We start from the raw sequence: 22,707 nt of genomic DNA, 5'->3' as shown, positions 1-22,707 counted from the left end.
ATATTGTGTGCAAAGAAGTTTTCTTTTGAATATTGTATCATATATTTCGAAGCTGGAAAGTTGAAGTCGAGTACAGGTTCTTGGTTTATGGAAGACTAAATTAAGTACATTAAGAGGAAAAACAGCAAGAAACGGAAAACAGAGACGGTAATACACAACAAACTTACTCTGCACAAACCTGTCACCTCAGCTTAGACAGACGGAGGTATAACTTTGTCTTTGCAAGTGCCATCCTCAAATATTTGAACAGCGTCTATTCACAAGTTATCACATTATGTCTGACAAAACGGACATTTATATTCCCTTTTTTTTTTTAAAAAAAAACAAAAAACAAAAACATGAAACCTCATTTCATTCACTCAGGCTTGTGGAAGTAATTGAACGTCGACATAGTTTCAGATGACCTCTCATTCTCTTTTACACCAGACAAGCAGATATCTGACTTCATTTACCAAAAAAGGGAGAATCTGTTGCAAAATATCTTAAAATATATGTTCATGACTTTAGTTTTCATTACATTGCAGTTACAATTCTTCTTTGTATTACAAAATAAAATTATAAAATGGGCAGCTGTTTAAAAAAAAAAAAAAAAACGAGAGAGAAAGAGACGATTTATTTGAAAATGGCAGTAATAGATTGGTGGGAGACACAAGTGGTGAAGGACAGTGGGTAATGGTGTCTTTGTTGCTGCCTCCTACCCACGAAGGCGGGGCCCCTTAGCTGGTTACCAGGCAACAGAGCCCAAAGAACCGCCTCTTCCTCTGTCGGACAAGTGGGTAGGGTGTCAGGTTCAGCAAACTGCTGTCATCTGGGCACAAGAAAACAGGGACACCACTGCAAAGTCATACATTTCTGCTCATTTTAGTTATGCATGTTTGAAGATCTATCTCGGTAAATCTTTGTGACAATAAACTATTTTGAAAGTGTCGCTGCTCTGTGGAGTTATTGGGGATGTGTGTGTTTGTGTGAGAGAGGTGTTTTTTTTTTATTATTATTATTTTCTCACCTTGGTTCTTCAGTGGTAAAGGCATTGTCTCCCTGAGTTTACTGAGAAGGTTCTTCATCTCCCTCATATCCCTGCAGTCACACAAATAATTTCTTGTGAGTGTGCATGTGAAAACATACTATTTGATCGAAGCAAACAGCATAAAACAGTTTCCATCACTTCAGAAGTAAACACACTAACTTACATTCACTTCGTGGAGACTTACCCCAACCTTAACCTAGCATTAGCCTACTGTACGTTGTATTTCCAAAATGAGGTGCATCTGTGAGCAGATTTAAATCTGCACAGCGTGAATAATACACATACTCACTTACACAAACGCATATAAACAGGCAGAGATGCTCAGAATACAAATCCTTTTTGCAGCATAACCAAAAATATATTTCAGGTATACCGTATTTTGCATTGTAAACTATGACAAACTGCAGTACACTCTGTTGCAACTAAATTCTTTCCCAGTATTTTATTACATAGTTTGCAAGCCGTCAAACTATGGCACAGCGTCCCCAGTGAAAACTTTTAACATTTGATACCGCAGTAATATAAAATGTTCCGAACAACTGTCAAAACAAACCTACATTAGATCTCCCTTTTTATCTGCTTTGCCAAGTACAGTAGAATAACTGTAGATATTGTGAAAATAATGTGGGTAGTTATATATATATCTGATGATCGTCAAAAGGCACGTAATTTGGATTTTATAGAATGTCTGTTGTTGCACAGCCAAATTATAGAGGAACTACTGTATCAACTATAGAGGAAACTATGTGCTTTAAGGAAAGCATTAGTTGTTAAGATAAACAGAAGAATGAGTGTCAAAATGTGAAATGTTTTCAACACGTGTCATCTTTTGGGTCGTGTAAAATGTCACTGGAATGTGACAAAACCTAAAAAAAACACACACCCTTGCATACTTTGGATTATATTTCCTATAGCACGTGTAACAAATGACCAGCAAAGATGAATGTATAAATTATTAGCACCGAAAAACAATTAAAAACTTTGTCTACCTACTTTTCTATGTTATCTATGTCAGTAGCCAACAGCCAGCAGAGCTGAGGACAGTCAGTTGGGGAGGAAGATGTGTCCTCCAGGATGGGGATGTCCGAGCTGTCCTCTATCTTAGTGTCGACCCCGGACGGGCCGCATGAATCCTTACCTTAATCACACAGAGGGTGGCTTTAATAATGTTTCATAACTAGACCCATTAAACACAATGAAGCCAAAATTACCTATCACATGATAAATAAAAAAAATTAAAAAAACGGTAGAAGAGTATTAATATTAGTTTAGTATTATTGATCAAGGTTCCTGATTTAATTAAGTATAAAGATTATAAAATACTATATGTATATGATTAAATGCTGTCTGTAAACTAGCCATGCATTAACCTTTCCTGTGGAGCTGCAGGGATCCCAGCAAGCAGACAGATTTGAGCATCTCTGTGATGTACATCTCCAGACAGCACTGCAGCTGGATGAAGAGCCTACAGATCTCAGGGTGGATCTCCCCATCCTCTGGCCTGAAATGGCACACAGCGAGAACAAAGCTTACTGGCTGGCTAGTACGTGATGACCTCTGGAAACAGTGACTAGCTCTAGAGATGCAAAATTATAGTTTCATTTTGGAAATTGATTAATTTTTGTGCTCACCCGATAGGGGTTATTCATTGATAGTGTCGTTGTTCGGTAGTTAACTAATGCCAAGACCACATGGCATAAAAGAGCCAAGACACAGTTCCAAAATGCAAAACGTGAAACATTACGCTATCTGTAAAATCAAAACGTGGACATATTTTTACTTAACTGCTGAGTGAGTGTTATTTACCTGACTAATCTTTGAGTTGACTGAAGTGTGAGTGCCGTATTTGTAAAGCTAGTGGGAGATTTTGTACTCGAGATGCACGTCTTATTTGTCACAAACACGTTCCCCGCCAGCTTTTACTCTGAAATATCATAACTCATATAAATAAATAGAGCTGACAGCATTTTACTGAGTTTAAACTCTCAGATGAAGTGTAGCGTTTGAATCGATGATTAATAAATTATGCGTCTAGTTCCTGTTGCTTTATGTCGATTGAATTTTGCAGGCTTATTTTATTGTGCCAGCAGCTTATGTCCATATTTAACTGCTGCTTGTTTAACTGCATGAAAATATATGAGTAAAAAGACATTTAAACAGGACATAAAAGCTCATCTCAGTATTCAGGCCTACTGATCACGGCTGTGGCTCCACAACTCTATGAAGCCGGGATGTTAAAGGGGAAACTACAGCAGGTGATGTTCAGTGGGTGTGATATCACGTGGGAAAGTGGCAGCGATGAGAGGCGTGAAACCTGCACCTGGTACGAATGTGTCTCACACAAATCGTGCTGTTGAACTCCCCTCTTACAACAGCGAGCTTCTCCTTGCCACCCTCGTTTTGTCACAGTGCTGCCTTCTGCAGCGCCGTTGCTAAAGCGCAGCTGCCGCTAATGCTATCCTGCTTATCAGCTTTCCTTTCGCACGTTGGAGGGGCCCCGGCATCGCTCAAGCCATTCAGACACACTGGCTTTATTTTATTAACGGGGAACGATCTGTACTGTCTAATCGGAGCCCTGCCTCTCCTGTAGTGGACATTTAAATGACCTGGGAGAGTTTAGAGAGGGAGATTTAGAACATGCAGGCGATTAATATGACAATGATGCAGATGCTGCCTAAGATTCAAACCTAGGTGCTTACAGTACATTGCTGTATAATTACGAGCCATGTATTGGGAACACAACACTGTGGAACAGAAATTTACTTCACCATATTGCGTATCCAGTAATTTAAAGACAATGTTATTAAAATCTTGTTATAAAAAAGCAGCTGCACTGCACTAACTCAATTCATGATTCATGTATCCACATGACAAGAAACATGCAGTAGTTCACCGGCTAACTGAATGAGTGTCATGCGCATGAAGTTTAAAGCCCCCATACACAGAACTGAAAGTTTTTTTTTCATGCCAGTAACAGACAGTGACTTATATACCTCCTTAACATGATGTCAGCACAGAGTGGATAGCCTGTGTATGGCAATTAGAAGGAGGAAAATGGCCTATATATTGAGTGTAAACCTGATGCTGTTATTGTTCCAACAACACCCGGGTTTTGGCAAGCAGCTCGCACTGCAGACCTCCTCCAAATCTCCCTCACCACTGGCTTCCGTCTGTCCGATTGTTATTTAAGTAAGTTCGAGGGTGCCAAGTCAGCTGGCATCTTAGCCTCACTGAGGATCTTCAAATCCCAAGCCTCGCTTTGCCCTTCTTCCACTGGCACCAGAGTAGGGGAAATGTCGCGGGCCAAGTCAACAGTCTTCTCAGGCCTTTATCGCGGCCGATTCCCTCTGTCTTAAACCAGAACTTCTATCACAGGCAAACCTCTTGTAATGCGGGTTTAGCTCCGATTCAGCAAACAGTGAACCAGCTTCAGACTGAACCACTTTGCGGGGACAGTTTCAGTGTAATTTGCTTTTGATGAAGGAAAAACTCAATCTGGATATGGATTCTGATCAACACTCTGCTCTCAAGGAAAAGTAAGTTCTGTTGATGAAATGCAGTGGTGCTTTACATGATCATAACATAAACCACATCCCACAAAATTTACACTGAGCCACTCTAACAATACATCACAGGAAACAAAAAAGAGTGAGTAATTGGCTCCACATTACTATTATCTGAGATATTTATCCAGGGAGGCATTCCACTTCCATTCCACTCATTGCATTAGGAACAGCTAATGGGAAGTGATCAGTTACAGTATGTTGTTGTGATTGCTTCCTGGTAAAGCTCTCCTACTTGTAAATTAAAGATGTCATTATTATTATTATTATTATTATTATTATTTTGAAAACAGCTGATTTTTATGTTCTGTTTTTCTCCCGCTTGAAACTCACTAGTGTAACGGTGCAGAAACCTGGATGATTTATTTGAAGGGTAGAGGAGCAGGCTTACAAAACTACACATGAGCACAAAAATGGGAATGCTTATGCAAATCAGAGATTTACTTTGGTAAAATTAGCCACTTTACAACTTCAGGCGCTGCAGTGTTGCAGAGGCAAATCTTTTCAGGACCATGGACAGCGCCTGTGCCAACTCACCCCGATATCAAGGAGAGACTGTGGTGCGCCGCTCTCGCCATTTCGCAGCCTTTTGTTCGGGTCTTCAGCATTTCAGCCCGTAAGGAAGGACAGTCGACAGTGATTTCGCCAATGGAGATGACCAGCTCACGGTACAGAGCCACAAGTGTATTGAATTCTTGGACGATCTGTGTTACAATGAGATCATAAACAAACAAAAAAAATAATAAATAAGTTATCCCTCAAGTGACCTCGAAAGCACCACATTATATGGCCTAACTCACAACTTTTGGTCGAATGTGACTTCCTGTTCTGGTCATTGCAGCATTCTTTATCCACATGAAAGCGTGTCAGCCAAGAAGGAAACGCTGAGCAGCACAGAGCCAGCCTCTACACTGGGGACAAATAAGGTGCCATGTGCAGGTGCATGGCGGTATGCTTCAATGGAACCACTGTTTGAAAAAGTGCAACCTTGCACATATGCAGTCACAAAAGAACCACTGATCTCTGGGAGAGACATGTGATGTGAGCATAAAGTGAATCATCGCCTTTGTGATAGCCTGAAAAGCCAGAATGCACGATGAATTAACTGATAGAAGGACTGCTGTGGGATTCATTCTACATTTGGTTGTTTGCACCACCTCGGAGCTGCTTCGCTTTAGGCTCAAGTATTTGGCTCGTTTTGTGCAACTCCTGCATAGCAGCCCGCTGTAGTCCTGTAAACGAACAGCGAGGCTCCATGACGATCACTGATGTATGAAAGGGTGAAGCAGCCTATATCATTCCTGTCAGCGTCTGTCAAAACACAGGGCATCTGTGCCATGATCACGTTCACCTCCACCTATGTACATAAGCGTGAAATTCAGGTAATTTTGAAATCTACCCAAATTAACAGCATCTTCCATACTCTGAATGCAAATCACACTGTCAATCTGCACCTCTGCCGAGGTGTTCTGTTTTTTTCCTTCTTCTCTACCGACAAAGCATTGCAAATGCATACAGCTATTCTTAGGCTTCCAGGTTACAGTCTTTTGTGAAGCTATTAACAGCTGTCGCCTGTGCATGCATGCATGTACGGGATAGTCGATCGTCCTAGAACAAAGAAAGGTTGGGATAATAACACAGCGCTCCTCCACAGAGGCACCATGCAGGCACTGACGTGCCGCAAACCTACCATTCTGCAGTCGGCCACGGCGCGCTGGGCTTTGCGGGTACTTTCGGTGCTCTCCCTCCTCTGTGGGTCTCGGTAAGGAGGCTTGCCGATCTGGAAGATGTTCCCGGCGGATCTGGGGCGGTTTTTGCGCCCATTCGATGCAGAACTCATGCATACACATCCACTATTAAAACAGCCCTAGGACAGAACGATCTTGTCTTATCCCCCCTCCAAACTCCACCACTTTCTCTCTTCCTTTCTTACCACCCTGCACCTCACTCTTCACCTTATTTTCTCCTCCGTTTGTGCTCGGTTCACCTTCGCCAACTGCTGGCTGGGTTGAGCCTCGACTGCCGTTATTGCTCTGTCTATCTCACGTTATTTCCCTCTAACGCTGGAGAGGGAGAAAATATTTTCCCAGACGAGCCTCAGAGCGCAGGAAAAGTACCGGATGAGCGCCTGCGAGTCCTCTCCGCATTGCCTTGACTGCGACGGGGCGCAAGTCACCTTCACTCCAGCAGCACACGGTGCACAGTAAAGACTTCACACCCAACCCGGAGTCCAGCTAGCTGAGGTGTCTTTTCTGACGCACCGATGTCAAGAGGAAACGATCGCACTCACGGATATACTCCAAATGCAACCATTTTTTATGATTACGCGCTTCCATTAAGCACCAATAAGACGGGCGATAAACGATGTTTTCTCTGCTGCAGAACCTCCTATAGAGACCGAATAACGCCGTCAGTGTCCGCGCTGACAATTTCACAGCGCGCAGCCGACACTTTGAGCTCCTATGCGGGAGAAAAGCTGAACGTTTAAAAAGGACAAAATAATTGCCGGTACGGCGCTCTCGGTCTGCTCCAAGTGTTTGTTTCTTTGAGCGTCTCCAGCTAGTCGGGCGGGCCTATCTCTAACCTTGGAGAGGCAGTAGAAGACGAGCAGTTGCTACAGGCCTGACGTGGCTCTGTGGCTGGCAACACTGCGCACCCAAAGGACGCGAATACTAATAGGGCCCATCAACTCAGTACCCCCGCCCTGAGCCGAAACCTAAATGAACTTCTAAATGTGTGAAATGGCAGACTACTGGGCACTTTGCCTCCTTCCACATAAAGTCATATAAAAAATAAAAAAAAACTAATCAGATATTCCAGTAAAGACAATTTAGAAAACCACAACATAAATTCTCCCTGCTGTACGAATCTACTATGATATATCCATGTTAACATGCAGATCCATTTGACAGGGGTTTTAAGTTTCTTTCATGGCGTGTTTGAATCTCTGCAGGGCAGTAATACAGCAATATTAATATGCACTTATAGTGTTACTCTTCTGAAGTTCACACTGAACTTTTTCTCGCTGGTGTTTTCCTTTATATTTCAAATAGATCTGAAACATGACGATTTAAAGTGTCAAATAACTTGCTGCTGATATATGCTTAGATATATGCTATGTCCTCCGTGCCATGCAAAACATGATTGGTGGCAAAACACATAAATACAAAAAGTATAAGCCGCTGCTTGCATGCACAAACACACACATTCACACGGCCGTGTCCATTTGCTTTTATCATTTAAAGTGTCAAAATATCAAATAATCAAAATAACTATCTGCCTAAACCTCATTGGGACTTACTTTTTATCCCCAAAATGGAGGCTGGGAGGAAAAAATCTGTAAACTATATTGGATTAGAGATGTGTCATTCTGTTGTCTATGATTAGACCAAAAAAATCACCCAAGTAAATAAATGCTCTCCTTCAACATGTACATCTGTGTACTGTAAAGCCATTGTTGGCTTTCAGTAACTCTTTGCCCTTCCTGGCTTTTCACAACCACAAATAGAAACGTGTGTGCTAGGTCTGCTGAATGAATTGGGACTCAGCTTCAGTGTATAGTGAATGCTCTTCCTAAATCTGTACTACTATTTAATTCTGCAACGCAAAGGCAGGATGACTTTTTAAAACCATACATGAAAGATTTTTAGGCATACACCCAGAGGTGTGACTTCACAGAGTGGGAGAGTGGGACGGAGCAGAGGAACTCAAATCACAATGTAATTTTATATATGTTTTACAGATTTTGCAGAGACTGTGTGTTTGAATTGGACATGGTAAGACCGTAAATCATTCCGAAATGCCTTTAACTCCTAAATGTGCATTCCATTTCAATAAATTTTCCATGACCTCTGCTTATCGTGACCTCTCATCACGGAAACTCCAGCTCGGGACAAGGGACAGTCTCGGTCTCCATGCAGGGGTAACCAGAAACTGTGCTTTCCATTGAGTAAACCCAGATATATCCAGCTGGAGCTGCTTTACCTCCCGCTCTAGTTGTGGATACAACCACAAGGGTGAAACATTCTGTCCCCGGGGCCTGTGTTTTTAGCCAAAGGGTCATTCCACCAATGCCCCAGACTTTGCTTGCCAACTGAGCCCAATTGATAGCGTTCGGCTGTAAACGCACTGCAGCACACTTTCCGGCACATTTAGATTCATGTAGTGAGTGTTAAAATAGACATTATAAAGCCACATCGCTACAAACCGGTACACTATGTATGTGTAAACTTTATTTGACACAAAAGTCTGTGACTCCGTACAAGCAAACATTTACTCCCTCCAGGGGTTGCATAGGAACATACGAAACACAATATCCCTCCTAAGTGAAAGAAGAGCAAATCAAAACATTATGCAAGACATGCTGTATTGGAAGTTCATGTGCCAGTCTGAAAAGTCTGAGTAGTAAGGATGTGGGGTATGGTTGGAAACTGGAATGCAGAGTAAACAAATGGTCTAAACCAGTATCAGGAATCTTTCATTTGATTACAGTTGCATCATTTATGTGGTTGAGCTCTTCAACTATATTAATCATGATAAAACAATGATACCTGTGTTAGCTCTGATATGTGAACGTCCCAGGTTTTAAGCACAGTGTTAGTACAAAATGCTCCATTAATTTAGTGGCTTACTTTTATTATTCGATTTCACACTTTTGATCTTTTGATTAAAATTAATTTATGAAGGCTTATTGTCCCACAGCGAAGCGGCATTCTGTCTTAAAAATGAGAGGTTGGCAATAAGTGGAAGTTGGCAATTAAGCAGCTGAAGTAACAGCTAAATGCAATTTTCCTTTCAATTTGTAATGCCGTGACATTTGTAGTCATTAACACGTCAGCACGCATTAGCAAGGCAATTAAAGAGCAGCCCAGCTTTGAGCCTTAGTGAATGTTAAAAATAAAACACTACAAGCTAAAAGCTGGTATATTTTGACTGCCCTCCGTACAGGAGCAGGGGGTGTTGAGCGTGAGCATCGTGCAGAGAACACAGAACGTTGGATTCCCAAACATCCCCCTACACCATTTCCACATTTCAATTATTTATTAATGAGAGACAACAAGCAGGCACACTGCTGTTTTCCCGCATCACGCCATTCCACCTGCTTGAAATTCATTCGTTGGCTTCTTATCAAACCCTACAACTTAGTTTGCTCCTTTTCCACTCTATATACCAGATATGCACTTACCAGCCCTCTGCTACATCTTGAATTCCTCACTTTACCCTCGTCCCTCTTTCAACCTTTCCTCTTTCTATGTGTTGACCCTCATATTTTTCTCCCCGTCCGTTAAAAGGAAGGGAAGAAGAAATAGCAAATAAAGCAGAATATGAAGAAGCCGATAACCCAGTTGACTGAGTAGATGTAGATGATGACCATGTCCATGTCAAATCGCCAGCCTCGGGAGTCGTCCTCGAAGTCCATGGCGTCCAGACGGTAGCCTCCTCTGTGGGGGAACTGGCGTCTAGCAATGGGACTGGACTGCCTCTGGAAGCCTGGTAGATAAGATGGTTTTCATCATACAAATATATTAAAGCTACAATATAATCCATTCTAACAGTTACAAGATTTCTTAGTACAAGATAAAAAAAATACTACTGAGATACACCGAGGTCGTGTGCTCGGTAACATTTCAAGAAATTTGGGCGGGATTACTGGCATCAAGAGGAGTGAAATGCAGAATACATAACAATCAAACTTTTTTTGATTTGAGGTCCGTATCATAAAATTTGACTTTTGAATTGTAGCATACACCGATCAGACACAACATTAAAACCACTGACAGGAGAAGTATTGACCATCTTGTGACAATGCAGTGTTCTTCTGGGAAACTTTTGGACCTGGCATTCATTCATGTGGATGTTACTTAGACATGTAGCACCCACCTAGACCAGACCAGGCACCCCCACCCCATAGCAATGACACTCCTTGATGGCAGCAGCCATCCCCAGCAGGATGCAGCCTGACACAGGCACACACAACAACGGTTTAGGAACAATTAAAAAAAAAACTGGAACAAGCCTGATCCACAGAGGCCCCTCCCCTCAACCCACAGGACCCTAAGGCCCCCACTAACAACATTTTGTTGCCAGACACCACAGGACACCCTCAGAAGACCCATGTCCATTCTCTGATGAGTCACAACTGTTTTGGAGGCACAAGGGAGACCTACACAATATTAGGAAGTAGGAAGGTGGTTTTAATGTTGTGGCTGATCAGTGAACACCAGTGAAGCTTTGGGGTACTTTTGGGATAAATAGGTAGAAGACATAGTGACTCATGGTGAATTAAAAACTTCACCTCCAAAGATGCGGAAGAGTTTCCGGCAGCTCGGGAGAGGCCACTTTGCACAACTTGCTTTCTGAAAGTTCTGTTTCCGAGAAAGATATTCCTTCGGAAAGAACGTCCTTGCCGTTTGGTTCAGTTCTGCAAGAAGAGACAAAGAGGCAAACAACTTTATCACAAGTGAACGACTTACTCACACGTCCATGTCTTGATTGCCGGGACGGATAGTGTTTGATTTATTCAGCGTGTTCAAAAATAGCAGATGTGGCGTCACATCCGTGATTTTCTCCTTGTTCTGTTTTCAGTGTGACCTTGGCTTTGGTAATCAACACAAGAATCTAATCTAGTCATCTAATCATTAACAAGAGCCCTTAATGCGTCTACAGTCCTCCCTGACCCTCACTCTCTACATGCATCTAGAATTGGGCCAACATGAATCACTGAAGTTCATTACTTATTCATGGTTTCATCCAAATCAGATTGCATTGTATGCAATCAGCGGGCAGCCATCATGAGGTTACATGCTCCATATATGATGTATTAGTGTTTAAGGCGCAAAAGCGAGTGATATTAGAGTGCATTTCATAACACTGCTGTATAACATACAGTGTTTCATTTGTCACTGGTGAAAAAAACACCCTCAAAACATCTGTTCTTATTGCAGTGCAGTGCATTTTTACACCTAAAAGGACTAGTATATCGTATTTCCATCAGAAAGCACCAAATGAAAGTGTTCAGATTGTGTTTGATTTTTTTTTTTCCTTCTTCTTGGTCTGAGTGACTCATCTGGTCAGAGCTGAACTAAAGGTCTGCACTGATCCCTATGGGACATCTGCAGCTGGGCCCTCTGAACAATCTGGAGCTTTAATGTTGCCTGTGTAACAACCGACAAACATAGGAACACACGTAGTATATCTGAAACGCAATTTTTTAACTGTGTTTTTATAATTTCTCCGTGTATAAGGCCGAGGAGTGTAGATACGCATTTCACATTTCTGTAGCTATTATTGCATGAGTCCATTGTGCTGTTCTTGTTTCTAGATTATCTCACCCTTTTGGAAGAAGACGTGAGTGATGATGGTTCTGCACAGTGGGCAGGGGGTATTGGTGGGGTTGTTCTTAGCCAGTGTCCTCAGACAGGGTTCACAGAAGATGTGGCTGCAGGGGTGACACATGTAAGGACTGAAGTACACATCCAAGCACACAGCGCAGATGTATCCTTCTCTGTCCCCGGTGCTGAGGGCCTCGTCAATCTCGCTCCCGTTGCTGCTGCTGGTGCTGGTTGTGCTGCTGCTGCTGCTGCTGCTGGATGGGTTCCCCGTTGAGCTCTAGGTGTGGAGAAAGAAGTAGGAAGGACAATTTTAAACGATGAAGGATCAAGAGTCTTGCAACGAAGGTTGATAGTAGCATCAGCATGCATGCATGTGTGAGCAACTTCCTTTCTTGCATGACTGCAGACATCCTGCTCATCCAGATACATATGTACGTATGAGCTAACATGGGCAGTTCTGACAGTTCTGCATAGTCCTGTGCATAACCATGGAGCATGTATTATCCCTACAAGATGTAAATGCACCAGCTAGCAACAAATATACGTTTAAATGTCTACTTTTGCAGTCCCCTCGGGATTCTGTTTGAAATTCTCTTCTCCTTTTCACGCTGTGTGATGAGTGTAAATCTCTCGGACGCTCATCAGGACAGAATAATAATATGTGTGAGGACATGAGGGTGTCAGGTGTGAGTTCAGGGAAGTGAAATGTTTACCTGCCTAAATTTTCTCTCACATCATACTGTAAAACATAAACATTGGTAGTAAGAGGGAGAAATCTAATTCAAACTACAATCACTTCATAGAAAACAGAAAAACTCTGTATCCCAGGATGCACCATTTAACCTACTATGTATCGGATTACCATAAACTACACAATGTGCTGTGCATTAAAAAAATCTGTGAGATACAAAATTGTTGCTTAACCTTCCCATGGCCAGCCTTTCGTTATTTTTAATTTGATTAGTGTGGTTTTATGTCAAACAGCTGAATCCCCTAATCCTCAGATTCCTCTCTTCTTCTCAGCCGCCAGCTTGCTTGTCCTCCCTCCCCAGCGTCCCTGCATCTGAATCCACATTCAGCTTCCAAATCCCAGCTATAACTCATATGAGAGGATGTAAGAAAACACGAAGAGGATCTGGGGCTTCTCATGTCCCCACGTCCTCTTGAGACTTGTGTCGGCGGGCCTTAAGGGATCGGTGTCTAAAGCCCCGGTGTTGAAAAAGCTTGCAGGTGTTTCCAGAGTAATTACCACTTTCTCACCCAGGGGGAGCTCCAGGGACTTCCCTGTCGCACCAGCCCTGCCTCCCAAGGTGTGTCATTAACACAGAGGAGGACACAGAGGTCTCTTCCTGGTAACATGCACTGTGGCAAGGCAGCTTTGTCTTAGTTACACTGCTAAGTGGGTCCATAAATACATAGAATTGAACTTTTTTGTTGATTAAATATCCAATTTACCACCCTACCTACAGTAGGTGGAATCTGACTTTAACAAGATTGATCTCATCTCATCCCAAAAACTGCATTTTTTTTTTGTAAACTTGAAAGAATTGTTTTACAAAAGCAGTTTCTGCATCAACAGCACTTCAAGCAACTGCTTCAAACCACACAAGCTGCAATTATAACGGCCGACACTAATGGATAAAATCACTTCCTGTTGTTTGCTCTTGCATAACAACACATTTCTGCGTGCACCACTTACAGACTCTAAACTGTTTACAAAAAGTATCAAGTGACATTGTGCTCATTGGAGCTGAGTGCTGATTCTGCTGGAAAGGGGGAAAAAAATACTTCTTCTGCAAACCAAGAAGGGAGACATGGGCTTAAATAACTTAAACGTTGCACTATGTCTGTGAAGGTTCATCCAGGTCATGAAACCAGGTCGGTCATGTTTTTTTGGGGGAAATTTAACTTTTCAGACGTTATGAGAATTTTAAAATTCTCGCCCAAAGTCTAGACCAAATTTTCCTATCCGAGGTTTTAAATCCTGGCAAGGCTGAGGAAAATATGGGGGGAAAAAAATACTGCTGACCAGGCACTTTAATGAAGCTCAAGAGTCAGTTACATAAAAGCTGTACTGATCCCTAGTGAATGAGTGTAACCGTGCCAACAAAAAGTTTGACGGAGCTGGGAAAAGACTACGCAAAAGGTTTGAGCAAGGCTGGCTCGGTTTCCCCTTGAGTAAATAAAAGTTTATGGGAATGTTTAATAGGACAAAGGCGCATTTTTTTCCCCCCCACTCAAAGTCAGCAGAGAAAATCAATACCACTCTCAAGTACGTATATGGAGCAAGAGCAAGGAGGCAGTTTGCTTAGCTTAGCTTAGCATAAAGACTGTCAGAATGAGGAAGCAGCTAGCCTGGCCTTCTCCAAAGTTCAAATATAAGTCGAGGCAACGTTAAAGCTTGCTGCTTAAAATGTCAAATCCCGTGTGTTTGTTTCACAAGCCACACACTTTCATGCATTCTCTGCATTTTCTGCATCTGTTCATTCCCAGACAAGTAATCCACGTTTTAACTGACACCATGGCTAAACGTTAACACGCCGACCCCAGCGAGCGAGGGGGATGTCTTAATTTAAAAACAATTATAATAAGCACGGGGCGATAGAATTAGGAAATGGATATGATGAAAGCAACTAATTCTATTCTGGTTTCTGTAAAACAGCAGTCAGAATAATTTCAGTCCACCAACGTGACTGCAGATCTGCAGCAGCCAATCAAAACGGAACCTGCTCTTTTGTCTGGCTGGTTTTGAAGGGCTCTCTGCCCAAGCCTCATCATGCAGCTAATTCAGATGTAACCCCACTTTAAACCGCGCACACAATGGCTATTGAAATGAGCTGGGTCCTGATATGGCTGACGAAAGTCAGAGTGTAGATGAGATGAACACACACACACACGCGCGCACACACACATTTTCATGTAAAGTGCCAGAAATAAACACAGTGAAAAGTAGATGCAGTCCAGAAATGTTTAGCTCTGATTTCTGTGCCTGTTGTTTTGGCACGACACGCTCGTGCACTCGCAGCTTTTAGTTGTTTTGCATTACCCTTCCATTTTGAAACATAAATAGAACCTGGAGTGGATCGAAGTAATTTAAGGCTGAAGAGCGTGACTATAAATCTCAGGGAATCACTGACCTACCTCTACTTCTGCAGCAGTTTATCAGTCACAAAGAAAAAACACATTGCTTCGGCAGTTGCATTGCATCAACATGGTATCAGATGGGGAAAAATAGATTATTTGAGGCCTTCCTCGCCTAGAACAGTGGACAGTATTCAGTGGCATACGGTGTCATTCACCTGTCTGCTCTCGTGCTGTTGACTCTGTCTCCACTTCTCCCTTCTCCTTTGCCTCCTCCTCAGGCTTTTAATCCTGTTCTTCTCTCTTTTACTCATCCTCCTCTCCCCAACGGAAACAAAAGGCGGCACGGCTGCAGTGGTCAGGGTTTGACCCATCACCTCCATCACGCCACTGCCCCCTTCCTCGCCATCTTCCCCATTCTCCTCGTCTTCCTCGTCCTCCTCGTCCTCCTCTTCCTCCTCCCGTAGCTCCGAGAAGGTGAGGAGGGGAGCGTGCGTCTGACCGCGATGGCTTTGAGGTGGTCGACCGGCAGCTGACCCCGCTCTCACCTCCGCCCAGAACGGATCTGGCTCTCTGGATGAGCTAAATGAGTAGCGGTGCAAGTCTGCAGCAGCTGGCCTGGATGAGAGTCTATGAGGAGACAGAGGAATGGATCTGGTTTGGACTACAGGCCGAGGGGACTGAGAGTTTGGACTGGAAGTGGTGGTCCGAGTGCAGCCAATGGCCTGAGGTCTAGAACCTGTGTGTCCTCTCTGTGAGCCGTTTGAGCCTTCTCCAACTTCCAAAATGCTGTTTAAGTGAATATCAGAATTACTTCTTGACAAACTTTCACTGCTTCCTCTTCCATGTCTATCCTGGGCTCCATCTTCGTGTGTGTCAGCTCTTTCCATCTTCCTCTGCCTTTGTTTTCCTCTTTCCCTGGCCCCTGAATGTTCAGCACTTACTCTCTCCTCACCCCTGTCCTGGTTTCCGTCTCTCCATCTTCCTCTGTTGTCTTCACCGCAGGTCTTCCTGAGTGCTTTTCTCCCTGGCAGGGCAGGCCTCACCAGGTGCTCCACACTGCTCGAACCTCTTTCTCCGGCTGGATCTGCGCTCCTCAGTCTAGGTCTCACCGCCTTAAAGCACAGAGAGTGAGTCTCACTGTTACTGTTTTCTTCCCTGGCATCCTCAGTTCCACTACGTCCAACTCTGCTTGAGCCATTTACACCAGAAGCTCCCACAGGGGAGCTCATGACGGCACTTTCAAGCCCCCCCAGTTAGCAGCACCGCACATCTGATGCAACTTCAGCCAGCTAGCCTGGTCTTCTCCCTGTCATCCTTCCCCTCAGTCTTCTTTCTGCCTCCCACTTCTTCTGGACCTATAGATTGAAGCCCCCTTTTCAGGAGCTAGAGGGACTGTTCCAGTGTAGAGGAGGAGAGTAGTGCGGCTCTCTGCCTGGGCCTATCCTGCCCCTGTTAGCCCCCCTGGGGCATTCCACACTGTTGACAAAGACAAAGTCCCTCTGGTTGAGCCCCATTACAATCGGTGCACTGTTCATGGCCTCACTATTGTTCCGTGCGACCTATAGAAAACACACCACTATGCAAGCACTGAACTCACAAAAATAAGTTGAAAAAGCCAGAGCCACCTTTTTTCCCCCCTCATGTCCACGATCATGGTGTCAGCTTTTTTTTCACTCTGTAGTTGATAAGCAGAACCACAGTGTGTGTAGGTATTTGTGTGTGTAGTTTCTACTGGTGCATTACTGTTAAAGACTTTCAGATCAAATAAAAATCTAAATGTATTTGAGGAAAAATGCCAGTACAGCTCCATCAATGCTGCTTTGTTATAACAGGAGATCTTATTGTTTCTAAATAGGGAATCCGAGTGAAGGATGGGACATTCTTTACTGGAGGAATGAGCAGGAACAAAGTGTGACTAGACTAGATTAAATTCATTAACGTTTTTATTACAGTATATAAAAGGATCAGCGTCACTGTTTCTGTGAACGTCACAGCCCTATTTGTTTAGACGCCTGTCTTCTGCCGCTCTCAATACGTCCAACAGAGGTCATCGTACTTCTCTCCCGGTTCCAGTCACCTGCCTCACCACACCCACCTCACCTGTTTTCCACTCGCAGTCTTTCATATTTGTAAGAATGTCACGTCAACCAATGTGATTTTCACCATCCATTTAAAGCCTGCCTAATTTGTGTAAGCGCTTGGACCCTCCTGTTTCCATCATATTGTCCATGACAGAAATGTATAATTGCTTCAAGGAAAAATGGCAGAAATAGAAAATCAAAAAGTTTTCATCTGGAGTTCATAAGTACTTCCACGACGTCTATTTTGGTTTCTCTCTTTGGTCGAGACATCCTGCAAACTGTGTCCTAATGAGCCTCTGTCGTCCTAAATACTCAACATCACGCAGTCACTCTGGGATTACTTGAAGATACAGTCTAAAACAACAGACGTGACAGTCCCCAGAGCTTAGAACAAATTACCTGATGTACATTTTGAAAAGCTAGAGTACCAAGGAGAGTCTGTGCTGTTTTAAAGACAAACAATGCTGCAATGCTGCAAACAGGGGTTCAAATGAGTCATTTAGTTTAGTCTACTTGTATGAAGTTAATATACATAGATAACTGCTAATCATGGCTATGGTTTTAAAGCATCTTCACAAACCGTCAGCCTGGAACATTTGGATGAAGCCAGTGTTGCCTGATGCCCACAAACATGGCAGATAACATACAGAAGAGAGAGGACGGCCTTGGATTGAGCCTTGTGTTATTATGAATATGAATCTCTGCTTTCAGGATTACTTTCAAACCTCTTCCCTCTAAATACACATGCCTAAAAAACACAAAATACTTAAATGTGTGAGTTGAATGCATTTCTGTTATTTCATATGAAAGGCACAGTCCGGCCCCGGTGGTTTTTAAGACATTTACTGATCATAAACTGCGTGTTCAGACGGGGGTGTTTAGCTAGTGACAGACCCACTTCTGTTTGTATGGCTTTCATAACTGTAGCATGGCCAATCATGCTCATACTGACACTGAAGCAGCCAGTGGGAGTGAATGGTGACGCATAGTCCATCTTTATATACGGTCTGATGGCACTGACAAAAAATAAATAAATAAATAAATAAAAAATCAGAAATATTTCTACCTATGATTGTACCTATTTTATTTATGTGTGTTTATTGTGTTTATAACTTGAACATTTACATTTTCTCATTGCAATTTCAGTGTCCTTCCTCAAATGGCCATTTCACAATGTATTCTTTTGTCCATTTTCAACATTTATATCCTTTACACTCATAATCAGAACAGTGTGATCCTGTTCTTCAGTTGATTCGCGGAAACAACACCTCCTCCTTCCATACACTCTGCAAAGTAACCCTCTGTTATCATCCCACCTTCTCCCCAGAGCCCAATCCTTCCCTGACCTCGGAGCGCTGATAAAACTGCGGCCGTCATTTGGGGCAATACCCGCTGCGGACAACAGATGGCAGCAGCATTCCTCCCTGTATCGTCTAGGAGCTGTCCCTGGTCCTGAAACCACCTTTAACGCTCAGCGCTCAGGACATTTCCCCATCTCTCCGAGTAAAACCGTAAACACTCTGTCTGTATGTGATGCTTAGTTATGACGATAGTTATTATTTGAGCTTTTTTTTAGTTTACCTGATGAGAAACGCCAGTTTCAAATTATGCTGTCTTTAACGAAAATTTCATTTGGAGCGAAAAAAAAAAAAAAAGTTTTACTCAGTATTTGTACCTCTAAGACTCGTCGACTGATTTCCCTTTTTGTTTTTTGTTTTTTGATTGTGTTCTGATATCTTGTTATTTTCTAATAAAAACCGTTTCAATCCTCGATAGCATCTACACTTAGAGATGCAAGTTAATCTAACAAAAAATAAAAATAAAAAAAATCCACGAAATCTTGGGAGTCAGTGACTCAAAAGAGTAAAATACAGAAGAGAAGAGAGGACAGTAGAGTTCTGCGCTCTGGTCGGCTGTCTGCAGCGAAAATGGAGCAACAAGGAGAGCAGAGGCACAAAACTCCAGGGCGACCTCCTCCCGGTCTGACGTACCCAAAGCTGTTGGTATAAATGAATTCACGGCGTCACCCAGCTCAGATGATTCGCAGTACCAGTGAGCGCACCCGGCTGTCAACACTCATGGGCTGCAAAATACACAACCCCCCCCCCCTCACACACACACACACACACACTCACAAACACGTCTGCGTCATGCGTCCTGAGAGCGACAGCACGAACTCGGTAACTCCGATGGACGCGACAAAACGCACGGCGGCAGCAGCAGCAGTCTGAGGGGCTGACTGCCTCCTGCTTATTCTTACAGCTGCGTGTCCCCCGCTGCTTTGGGAAAGTTGCGCTCTGAGTGGCATTATGGATTTTATAGCAACAAGCCGCAACGACAGCAACGCGACCAGCGGTTATCCTGAAGGGGTGGACGTGGTTGGCGACTGGGACGGGGGTGAGAATGGCACTGGATCTGGGTTTCTGCCAGAGCTGGTGCTGAGTTACCAGATTATCACCTCTCTGCTCCTGGGGGCCCTCATCCTCTGTTCCATATTTGGCAATGCGTGCGTCGTGGCAGCCATCGCCCTGGAGAGATCTCTCCAGAATGTGGCCAACTATCTGATCGGATCCCTGGCCGTGACAGACCTCATGGTATCGGTGCTGGTTCTGCCAATGGCAGCCCTTTACCAAGTTTTAAACAAGTGGACTTTGGGGCAGGAGATCTGTGATTTATTTATCTCTCTGGATGTACTGTGCTGCACATCATCCATCCTCCATCTGTGCGCAATCGCCTTGGACAGGTACTGGGCCATAACAGACCCCATAGACTATGTAAATAAACGGACGCCAAGGCGAGCTGCGGTCTTGATAAGCGTGACTTGGCTAATTGGTTTCTCCATTTCTATTCCGCCTATGTTAGGCTGGAGAAGCGCCGAAGACAGGGCGAACCCCGACGCATGCATCATCAGCCAGGACCCAGGCTACACCATCTACTCCACTTTTGGGGCTTTTTACATCCCTCTTATCCTCATGTTGGTCCTGTACGGGCGAATATTCAAGGCTGCTCGGTTTCGGATTCGAAAGACAGTGAAGAAAACTGAGAAATCAAAAGTGTCCGAAAAGTGCTTGGCTGTGTCTCCGGCAATATTCCACAAGAAAACCAACGGGGAGGCCGGTGGCATAGGCTGGAAGCGGGGCGACAAATCTAAACCCAGCTCTCCGTGCGTAAATGGCGCGGTGAAGCATGGAGACGAGGGCGAGTCGCTGGAGATCATAGAAGTTATCAGCAACTCAAAGACGCACCTGCCTCTGCCCAACACCCCTCAGTCCTCGCAGGGCTACGAAAATATGAATGAAAAGAGCTCGGGGGCGAAGAGAAAGATCGCGCTAGCCAGGGAACGTAAAACGGTGAAAACGCTCGGGATCATCATGGGAACTTTCATCTTCTGCTGGTTGCCCTTTTTCATCGTCGCTCTAGTGCTGCCTTTCTGCGCAGAGAGCTGCTACATGCCCGACTGGCTGGGCGCAGTCATCAACTGGCTGGGCTACTCCAACTCTCTCCTCAACCCCATCATATATGCCTACTTCAACAAAGACTTCCAAAGTGCTTTCAAGAAGATTATAAAATGCAAATTCCACAGACCGTGACCACAAAAAAAAGAAAAAAGAAATCATCTTTTTTTCGTTTTACTGAAAAGTGGAGCAATTAAACGGACAGCAGGAAATGTTCACAGACTGTACAGAGGAGCAAAAAAATAAAAAATACAGACTTTATTTAGGGACAGCGTCTTGTAGGTGTTGGAGGATCGTGTAAAAATAAACCACCGATAAAGTGAGACAAGACAGGAACTTTTGGCTCTCAATGTGCAAGCTCATGTTTATTCAGTGTTGTAGCTACAGTATATAGTATAGCCTATATGCGAAGACAGCCATCGTTGTATTGCCATGCAAGACGTGTCATGTGCTGATTCCATGCATTTTACCATGAGGCACGTGGGGGTTTTCCTTCCCACGCCATGAGCTTTGTAGCACTGAAACAATAAAAGCAATCAAAGTTTGTCATTAAGATATATGAGTCAGTTTTTGTATGGAAAACATAAAGTAATGAGCCAAGGAGGGACTATAGGGCCTATTATGAAATATCAGTGCTCCCCCATAGGGACCTGTCACCATATATCTTCATATAGATGATAAGGAGTGAATCATTTACTGTGTTGCAGAGCAAACAAAAGCAACGGGCAACTCATCAATTGTCTTTGACAGGCCTCTGTGATGATTAAGGGGAGGGGGGTGTTCGGGTTATCAGTGCGTGGCGCATTTGAGGTCTTTACAGCAAATGGGTTTGAACTGAACCACACGGCCTATCCATCAAATCCATCTCAAAGTTAAAAGCAAAAAGAGATGTTTTTCTTTTCTCAAACTGAGCCTAGTTTTACAGTTATGATAAGTTCTCATTCTATCTCTTTACCTCTCTCTTTAGACGTCAATTTCTCTATTTCTGACTCCACTACTATTGTCCTGTGTGTGTTAGAAGCAACAACAGACAGTTAATTTTTCTTTTTTTTTCTGCATTAGATTACTGCACAAGGCCATTTTCCATAGACAGCCTGCTATATCCTTAAGATCAAGAGAATCTGTGCTAAATTTAGTACAAGACATAATGTAGTGGCCACATAAGGAGAATCCTCCTCGCTGTACGCAGCAGCTCCCATCTATCCAACGAACCCCAGACACAAATCCACTTACAGCAGATAGAAAAGACCGTCAGACATTAAAAAGAGGAAAACTAGTTTCAGGAGGAAGCCCCGGCGAGGCCTACACGCTTCACAAGATGGGTGGCTATGGGCTTGTTGTCACGGCAACTCAAGGCATTGTGGGCAGGCAGCCTGTCTGAGGACAGACAGTAATGTGAGCATGGCAATTTACGGACGACACCTGTGGCATGCAGACATATTTAAATAAATACATGAATAAATAAATAAAAACGAAAGCCACAGTTTGATTTTTGTTAGCTTTCCCTCAATGTCACCTCTTTAAGCAGCTAATAGATGATTATTTAATAGTTTTTAATGAACTATAGCACTCTGTTAATAGTCACAGTAAATTAAAATGTGATTACATACATGAATGAATCTTTAAAGTGTGTGATAAAAAGGATTTTTAAACTGCTGTGAATTGTTCAAAAGCAGGTTATAAATGTGTTTCAAACTTAAGATAAAACAAAAAAGGTTGGATCTTTAAAGGTTTAGGTTTCACTTAAAAACCTTAACTCAAGGTCTAATTGCCTCTTTTCCTCCAAGGCTTTCAGCCTTCATCTGGCATTAGTGGACTCATTTGGCTCATTTGTCACCGAGGCTAGAGAAGTGTACATAAATAAATAAGGACTTAATGAATATCTTATGTAACTGTGATTAATAAAACAACAAATACTCCGTAATTTCGAGTAAAAAAATAAAAATAAATACCCATCTCATCTGATAAAAACTGTATCAAATCATTTTGTCATCGTATCGTTTTAATCAAATTTTAATGGAGCTGTTGTGGATGCCTCACAGCTGTTGATATCCTGAATCTGCTAATGATGACAATGAAGTGATCTGATGCTTTTCTTTGTCTGCACAGTGTGATAGCAAAAAATATTTGGCTTTGGAACGGTCAGCCAGGTGAAAACAGCGACAT

General features: G+C 43.2%; 3 protein-coding genes across 3 annotated transcripts; 1 reads left to right on the top strand and 2 right to left on the bottom strand.

Annotated features, from left to right (window-relative positions):
- Positions 1–675: 675 nt before the first annotated feature.
- Positions 676–6,789, bottom strand: rgs7bpa (regulator of G protein signaling 7 binding protein a). The gene is made up of 6 exons (XM_084551962.1): positions 6,281–6,789; positions 5,128–5,294; positions 2,398–2,528; positions 2,021–2,165; positions 1,007–1,077; positions 676–808 (listed from the first exon to the last, which is right to left on the bottom strand). Exons 1-6 carry the CDS (start codon positions 6,428–6,430, stop codon positions 717–719), a joined length of 756 nt encoding a protein of 251 aa, XP_084408088.1. The 5' UTR covers positions 6,431–6,789; the 3' UTR covers positions 676–716.
- A 3,054-nt stretch (positions 6,790–9,843) lies between these two features.
- Positions 9,844–16,234, bottom strand: rnf180a (ring finger protein 180a; the record flags this gene model as incomplete). Its single annotated transcript, XM_084551785.1, has 4 exons — positions 9,844–10,080; positions 10,886–11,011; positions 11,922–12,153; positions 15,221–16,234. 4 exons carry the CDS (start codon positions 16,232–16,234, stop codon positions 9,875–9,877), a joined length of 1,578 nt encoding a protein of 525 aa, XP_084407911.1. The 3' UTR covers positions 9,844–9,874.
- A 3,146-nt stretch (positions 16,235–19,380) lies between these two features.
- Positions 19,381–20,676, top strand: htr1aa (5-hydroxytryptamine (serotonin) receptor 1A a; the record flags this gene model as incomplete). The annotated part of the gene is made up of 1 exon (XM_084552130.1): positions 19,381–20,676. The coding sequence occupies exon 1, from the start codon at positions 19,396–19,398 to the stop codon at positions 20,674–20,676; it is 1,281 nt and encodes a 426-aa protein (XP_084408256.1). The 5' UTR covers positions 19,381–19,395.
- Between the last annotated feature and the right edge of the window lie 2,031 nt (positions 20,677–22,707).

Source organism: Chelon labrosus (assembly GCF_963514085.1).
Source record: "Chelon labrosus genome assembly, chromosome: 9".
Lineage (NCBI taxonomy): Eukaryota > Metazoa > Chordata > Actinopteri > Mugiliformes > Mugilidae > Chelon > Chelon labrosus.
This window is presented reverse-complemented; position numbering and strand designations above follow the sequence as displayed.